We start from the raw sequence: 7,917 nt of genomic DNA on the forward strand, positions 1-7,917 counted from the left end.
CAGAATTTCAGGATTTTTTTTCCCAAAATTTGGGGATTTTTCTGCAGCATTTCTGTCTCACCATGGGCTTGTCATAGAAGGGGAAGCTTTGGGGTGTTCAGGGTGAATTTGAAGGGATTCCAAGTTGGACTTTGGGGATATCTGAGGCCAGAGTTTGGCGGTTTTTCCCCAGCATTCCAGTTCTTTCCCCAGTGTCAGAACTCCCCCAGTCTCTGTCTCACCACGGGGTTGCCGCAGGAGGGGAAGCCCTGCAGGGAGCGCAGGGCGTTGGTGGCGCTGCTCATCTCCCTGAAGGTGAGGAAGGCCTGGCCCCGCAGGTCGAGACTGCGCCGCACCAAAATGTCCAAAATCTGCCCAAACCGCGAGGAAACGGCGCAGAGGGACTTCTCCAGCTCGGGGACACCCAGGGGACAGCCTGAGCCCCTGGGGACACCCAGGGACACTCTCAGAGCCCCCAGGACCCCCCAGCCCCCCGTCCTCCTTGATCTCCTGGCTCAGCTGCTGATGGAGATGCTGGGCTGGGGCCGGGGGTCCTGCACCGCCAGGGCCGGGACCCCTCTGTGGGGACAGGGGGGCTTCAGGGGGCGTCTGGGGCTGCGACCCCTTCACCCCCTGGCACCCCTTTAGGTGCCCCCAGAGCCCCAAATCCACCCAGACCCACCTAAACCCCCCAGGTACCCTCAGACCCGCCCCACTTTACCCCAAAATTGACCCCAGAACCACCTAAGACCCCCCAAATCCCATCAGGCTGCCACAAATCCCCCTCAGACCCCTCAATTCCCCCACAAACCCTATAAAATCCCCTCAGATTCCCCCAAATTCCCCCACACCACCCTCAGAACCCCCAGATTCCCTCAGAATTCCCAGTTCCTCTCACAACACCCCCAAAATCACCTCGGACCCTCCCAATTCTCCTCAGATCCCCCTAAACCCACCTGAGAATGCTCCAGACCCTCTCAAACTCCACCCAAAGCTCCCTAAACCCCCTCAGACCCACCAAAGCCCCCTCAGACCCCCGCATTGCCCCCAAACCCACCGCACACCCCCTATTTCCCGTCAAACTCCCCAAAATCCCCAATTTCTCCCCAGACTCGCCCCAAACCCCCCCAGCTCTCCCGGCCCCGCCTCAGCTCCTCCTCAGCCCCGCTCCCCTCACAGTTTCCCGCCTCCGCCGTGCTCAGGGCTCCCCAGCCAATAGCGGCGCGCCCCGTGCCGAAACAACCAATCAGCGCGCGGCTCCCCTCAGCAGCGCCCGCCTCCCCGCGCCGCGGCAGCCAATCAGAGGGAGCCGGGAGCGGGCTCGGGCGGGCCCTGCGGGCGGCGCTGCCAGAGCGGGGGAGGTGCTGGGAGAGGCCGGAGCTGCGGGAGCGGCTGGGGCGGCGCTGCTGGGGAGGGGGGTCCGCACAGTGGCTGGGGCTGGGGGCTAGGGGAGCTGGGGAGGGGCTGGGGGCATCGGGGCCTTTGGGGAGGGATCCGGGGGAGTTTTGGAAGGAGCTGGGGGTGCTTGAAGGATTCCTGGGCTGGGTTTTGGGAGGGGTCTGGGGGTCCTGTGTGGGGTTTTGGGAGGAGGATCCTGAAGGATCCTGGAGGTGTCAGGAAGGGTCTGGGGAGGGGTCTTGGGGCCTTGTGGGGGGACCTTGGGGGTGGGGATGGGTCCTGAGAGGGGTCTAGAGGGGGGTCTTGGGAGGGCCTGGGGGTATTGGAGGTTTTGGGGACGGGTCCTGGGGGGATCTGGGGAAGGGCCGGGTTGGGTTTGTGGAGGGGTCTGGAGGGTCCTGTAAGGGTCCTGGGTGGGCTCTTGGGAAGGGTCTGGGGGTGGTCTCAGGGACATCCTGGGCTGGGCCCGATTGGGGTCTGGGGGCTCTCAGGGTGGATTTTTGGCCCCTTTGGCTGATTTTAGGCCGGATCTGGTGGGGTTTAGGGTGGATTTCAGATCCCTTTGGATGGTTTTAGGCCCATGTGAGTGAATCTTAATCCTGTGTGGGTGATTTTAGGTCCCTATTTTTGGTGATTTTGGGCCCTTCTGAGTAGTTTTTTTGCTTCTTTGGGCAATTTTAGGTTGAACCAAGCCTTTTTAGGGTGATTTTTGGTCTTCTTGTGTTGGTTTCAGGCACATTTGGGTGATTTTAGGTACCTTTGGGTGATTTTAGGCCAAACCAGATAGTTTCAGGGTGGATTTTAGGCGTATTTGAGAGATTAAAGGGTGATTTTATGACATTTCTTTTGGGTTTTAAAACATTTGGTGTATTTGAGACCCCTTTGGTTACTTTTAACCCCATTTGGCTGATTTTTGGCCAAACCATGTGGATTTAGAGTGGATTTTGATGCTCTTGGTTGATTTTAGGACCATGGCAAGGACAGAGACTCAGACCCTGCAGACCCTGAGTGCAGTTCTGGCCTGGTTGAGGTGGATTCTCACCAGGTGATTGTTTGCAGGTGTGTTTGCTGTGCCATGCTGTGCTGCTCCTGGCAGGTCCTGGCAATGAGCGGCGTGCTCTGTACACTTACACCTACTGCACAATCCCCGCTCATCACAACAGGGTTAATGAGGGTCTGATTTCCCCACCTCTCGGCCAGATGCCGCTCGCTTTAACTTTGGTGATCCCCCACGGAAGATCCCTCATCTGCCTCACCACCACCGCCGCCAAGGATGGAGATTGAGGCCCCCTCCCATGGTCTGAGACTGAGACCCTTAAAATTCTTACACAGGGCGCTGGCCTGACCGAAGTGGGATGTCTGCCAAGTGTTCCCTCAGGTGTGATCACTGGACCAAGACTGGTTTTTCATGGCAACCAGACCTGAAACAATGGGTCCTGCTCGCTGCCGAGACTGGTTTGTCCAGTTCGGAACTGCACTGTCTGTGCTTGTTCTCAGCTTATTCTCCACTGTCCTGTACCTGCTCCCTCAACTTTAAAAGACCCCTGAGTTAACCAAAGATTTTGGGATTTTCCCTGACGTGACAAGACGGATCTGTTGGCTGGATCACAAGGATTTCGTCTCTCTGTTGGTAGCTATTTCCCCTGGCCCTCTTTCTCTGTCTCTCTATCATTTATCTCCTAACCCTGCTATTGCATCTGCTGAGGGCATCAATAAAAGGTGCATTGGCTTTGACTGATACTGAAAGTCCCGCTGCAGTGTGTCCTTTGCACTCCGAGATGGGTAAAATGAAACATCAGGACCCCTGCTTCTATCAGTGTTTCGTGGCAGCCCAGCACCCTAAATGGGGAGAGCCAAGAGGGAGGAGCTTTTGGGATTGCTGGGACTCCCAGCAGCCTGGGGAGGGCAGGCAGCGAGGAGAAGGGGGACCCCCAATCCAAGTGTGACCCCAGCAGCTGGGACAGGGGGGAACCCTGAACACCAAAGGGGAGCAAGCAGGGATGGGAAACTCCTGGGAGGCTTTTTCAGGGCTGAATCTTGGTGTTTGGGAGGTTTTTATGGAGCCCAGGTGGCCAGGGACTTCTAGAGATGGATTTGGGCAGAGGGACCTTCAAAATCAATGTGCTCATCCCTTGTTTTCCCCAAAGCAGGATTTCCCATTCCCAGCCGCAGGGAAGCTGCAAGGAAGAGGAAGAGCCTCTCCTTGTCCTTTCTCCCGCAGAGCAGGAGCTGAGGATGGAGAGCATGGAGGACAAATCCCCATGGCAGAACCTGGTGGAAGAGGCCGTTTTGAGCAGCTCCACAGCGCAGGAACCCGACAGGGAGAAAACGTCCCAGAGATCCCGCATGAGGACGGGCTGCAAATGTAGATTTTGGGGATTTAAGGGGGAAAGACGCACCCTGGGCCAGGGAGGTGCCCAGAGATCGAACCAGAACTCCAAGCTGGGGTTCCCTGAGCAGCTCCATGATGGGGAGAAGCCCCACAAGTGCTTGGAGTGTGGGAAGAACTTCAGGATGAGGTCCGAGCAGATCAAGCACCAGAGGATCCGCACTGGGGAGAGGCCCTACGAGTGTGGGGAGTATGGGAAGGGCTTCAGCCACAGCTCCAACCTGATCAGGCACCAGAGGATGCACACTGGGGAACGGCCCTACAAGTGTTCCAAGTGTGGGAAGGGGTTTACGAGGAGATCCCATCTCCTCGTGCACTATCCGAGTCACACAGAAGAGAGACCCTTCTGCTGCCCTGACTATGGGAAGGGATTCAGGAACAACTCACACCTTGTCAGGCACCAGAGGACTCACACGGGAGAGGCCCTATGAGTGTGGGGGGTGTGGGAAGAGCTTCATCCAGAGGTCCAACCTGATCGTTCACCAGAGGATCCACACTGGGGAGAGGCCCTATGAGTGTCCCCAGTGTGGGAAAAGATTCTCACAGAGCTCTCACCTGATACACCAACAGAGGCACCGGTAAGGGTAGCCCTGCAAGTGCCCCAAGTGTAAGAAGAGCTAAACTCCACCCCCCACTGGAGGACCCATATCGGGCACAGCCCTGGTGACCCACATTCCCTGTCATCCATGTTGGGAACACACCTGGCTGCTTCTCCTTTTGTGTCGACCTGCATTTTTTTCTGTTCTCAATCTCTCTGTGCTCCAAAAGGCAAGAGGGATCGATCTTTCATCTGAAAATCACTCACGTCCCACTGAAAACAACTGAATTTTAACCCACAGAGGCACAATCCCACTTCGAATTGTTTGTTCCCACCTCAAAAAAAGAACTTAATCCCTCACCAAATTCACTCAATTCCACAGCTGCCAGGGTGAGATGGGTTTGGGAGGAGATTGGGAGAAGTGGGATCCCAGTTTGGAACAGTGAGATGGGGATTGTGTGGGGCTGGGTGGCTGGGATGTATTTGATAGCAAATAAAACTTTCAGACTTATTTGGGGTGCTTTTCCAAGAATGACGGACTGGAGAGGCAGCTTGGGCTTGAAGGAATGGGCTTGGCATGCAGACAGGGCTTCTTGGACCTTGGCGATGGTGTCTTGGGCTTCTGTCCCTTTAACTGCTTTATCTAAGTTTTTTCTGATGCACAGACCAGGATATCATCCATATAATGGTAAATGATTACATCTGGAAATAGGTTCCGAACAGAGGACAGGATCTGAGCAACATACCACTGGCATATAGTAGGTGAGACTTTTAGTCCCTGGGGAAGATACAACCAATGGTATCTTTTGAGTGGAGCCTCTCTGTTAAGAGAGGAAACGGAGAAAGCACTACTGTAGGATAGACCACACTCGATGGTAGGCTTACTTGGTCCCACAACTTGTGCCCACATTGCTGTAGGGCTGAGAGGAAGCCGTTCCCTGTGATTCTTTGGGAGTAGAAAGGTTTGTGCGATCAGAATTCCTCGTGAAAGGAAAAATGGTGAGTCCGTGCAGCACAGCTGGAACGAGATTTCTTGTCCTGGGTGCACTGTTTGTACTTCTGGAACAACAAAGATTTCCTCTGGGCCATGGAGAGTGTCCCCTATAACTAAAATGTCAAAAGAACCACCTTTTGGCCCATGCTTGCCTGTGGGAACATGATAAACATTATTAAAGTCAATGGACAAAGCAGTTACCAACTGGTGCCATGTTCCCATCTGTATCGCTCCATGGGTTGGATCCTCTCCATGTGTCCTGGGATCTCCTGGGATGCTGCGTGGCTGGATCTGGGTGGCTTTTGATTTGTTGTCTTTGCGCAGGGCCTGGCCATACTCTGCTGGGAGTTTCTCGAACGCTGCTGGTAGCGCTGCTGGTTCTGGGGTCTCTCATAGGTGTTACGGGGATTTTGGGTAAGTGATCTGTCTTGACAGTCCTTTATAAAATGTCCAAATTCCCCACAGTGATAGCAGCAGGCCTGGTCTTTGGAAGTTACTGCTGCCACTGCAGCAGAAACTCCTTCTGCAATGCCCTTAGCAACAGCTTGGGCCAGTGTGTTTTCAGTGGACAAATGACATGTACAACTTTCCACCATTTGCTCTCTGGTGGGTTCTGTATCCAAGGGTAGGGCCTCAGAATTGTTCTACATTGTTCATTTGCATTTGATAAGGCAAGTTTGCACAACAGTTCTTTTCTTGCCTCTGTGCTCTCTATCTGTTTTTCCAGAGCATCTTTTATTCTGTCTACAAACTTGATAAAGCTTTCATGTACTCCTTGTTTAATATTAGAGAAGTGTTGGGCAGGAATAGAATCACCTGGGGTAAGGAGCAAGGAGGTTTTGGTGCAATAGCCAAGTCTTGTAGTGCTCCTGAGGTAAGGTGTTAGCTTGGTCAGAGGGTTTCTGTAAATCCCCTTCTCCAGCCAGCTGTTTGACTATAAAATCTGGCCTATTTGCATCTTGACATAAGTGGCCGATAAAGTTTTAAATTGTCTTTTCCAATGCCTTTCCCATAGCATATATTCTGCCGGGGAAAGAAGGCAGTGGGCAATGTTTTTAGCATTGTGAGGTACCAAAACATGTGCTGAAAAGAGAGCTTACAGGAAATCTCTAAAAATATGTGAACTTCTCCCATGTTCTTTGGCTATATTTCATAGTTGTACCAGTTCTTTATTTGTGTTAGGTTCCCACATGTTCCAGTGGTCCCCCCTCTCTTCCCCTTTATATAAATTGCTGGGAAGGCAGAAATTCTCTGAGCTAGTTCCCAATCCCCTGCCCGAGTCACTTCCATTTTGATTAGAGCCCATGGATCAATGTCCTCTGTGTCAGAATCGGACTCACTGTGCTCAGAAGAGGAGTGAGAGTGAGCAGGAGGTGCACTACGCTTTTTTGGGCGTGTTGGAGCGGGAGCTTGCAGGGGTGTGGGGGCTGGACAGAGTGCGAGGGGGCAGCTGGCTGGGCTTGGCTAGAGGGAGGCAGCAGTGGAGCGGCGATGGCAGCGCCGCTGTGGCACAGCCTGCGAAGGGCTGAGGTGCGTGGGGAAGCGGGGTGCCCCCGTGGGGGTCTCGGAGGTGCCGTTCGGGGGGCGCTGAGGGTGGGTGGGTGGGTGCAGCGCTTGGGGATGAGGGCACGGGAGGAGCGGGGCAGAGGAGGCGGTGGGGCTGGGGAAGCTGCTGCCATCCCGGCGGGGCTGCGGCGGGCAGGCAGGCAGGGATGGGAGCGGGCTGGGGAGAGCCGCAGCAGGGCCTGGAGGCACGGCTGCAGGGCTGGGGCAGTCACGGTGGCTGCGCGGAGGTTTTGGAGTGAGGCAGGGCGTTCCCGATGGAAACCGACGCAGTTACAGCCGAGCACTGAGCGGGGCACGGGGCGCGCAGCGCGCCGCGTGTTGCGGGACCGGGGAGCGGAATCCGCGCCTGCCGCGGCCGAGGGGGAGCCGGGGGATGGGTGGGCTCCACGGACCCCGCGGGTGGGTGGGGTGGGACAATTTCCGTGTTCCCTGTCCCGGGGACTGAGAGAGGAATGTTATCTGGCAAATTAGCATTTGAAGGGACAGTGTCTGTTGAGAAAGAGAAGGGTGGAATTTCCTCAGCAGGGGGAAGCTGCAGAGAAGTTGTCTTTTCCACTGTTTAGTAATTGAGTGAAATAGAGGTAGAAACTCAGTTAAAGAAGAGTTTTCATTAGTTTGGAAAGTGTATATTCTTGGCCCTACTGTGTCCCAAAAAGAATCTAAGCCGGTAGTGTGTGTTAATATCTGGAAACTGGAAATAATATATTCTATAAATTTTTTTAAGTTGGTTTTTGAAACATTTCCTCTAGAGAAAGAAAAGCTGTTAGCAGATAGGATTTCTAGGATTTGTAAATATAAGTCTCTCTCATCCTGGGATCGTTTCAATCTGCTAAATTTTCATCCCATTGCAGTATCATTCCCTTAGCCCCTCCAGCAGGAAAAAAAAAAGAAAAAAAAAAAGAAAAAAAGGAAAAAAAAGCAAAAATGGACCCAAGATAAAAGCACGCCAAAAGGCTGTTTAAAACTCACACTTCTTCAGCCAAATGTGGCTCAAAAGGACTGCTGGGTGGGTGGTCTGCCGTCCAACTCCTGAGGACTTCGTCCCAGATGGCG

General features: G+C 54.0%; 1 protein-coding gene across 15 annotated transcripts; it reads left to right on the forward strand.

Annotated features, from left to right (window-relative positions):
• The first annotated feature begins 419 nt into the window (after window positions 1-419).
• LOC146765044 (uncharacterized) lies at window positions 420-4,441 on the forward strand. 15 transcript variants are annotated; one of them, XM_085563023.1, is made up of 4 exons: window positions 420-1,397; window positions 2,345-2,422; window positions 2,710-2,755; window positions 3,599-4,441. In XM_085563023.1, exons 1-4 carry the CDS (start codon window positions 942-944, stop codon window positions 4,195-4,197), a joined length of 1,179 nt encoding a protein of 392 aa, XP_085419149.1. In that variant the 5' UTR covers window positions 420-941; the 3' UTR covers window positions 4,198-4,441. The 15 variants fall into 15 exon arrangements, 1 of the variants encoding a protein (XP_085419149.1); XR_014950431.1 differs by lacking the exon at window positions 3,599-4,441 and having other exon boundaries at window positions 1,307-1,397; window positions 2,345-2,436; window positions 2,578-3,170; XR_014950430.1 differs by lacking the exon at window positions 3,599-4,441 and having other exon boundaries at window positions 1,309-1,397; window positions 2,345-2,436; window positions 2,710-3,170.
• The last annotated feature ends 3,476 nt before the right edge of the window (window positions 4,442-7,917 follow it).

Source organism: Lonchura striata, chromosome 29 (assembly GCF_050655825.1).
Source record: "Lonchura striata isolate lonStrDom1 chromosome 29, ASM5065582v1, whole genome shotgun sequence".
NCBI classification, from domain to species: Eukaryota; Metazoa; Chordata; class Aves; order Passeriformes; family Estrildidae; genus Lonchura; species Lonchura striata.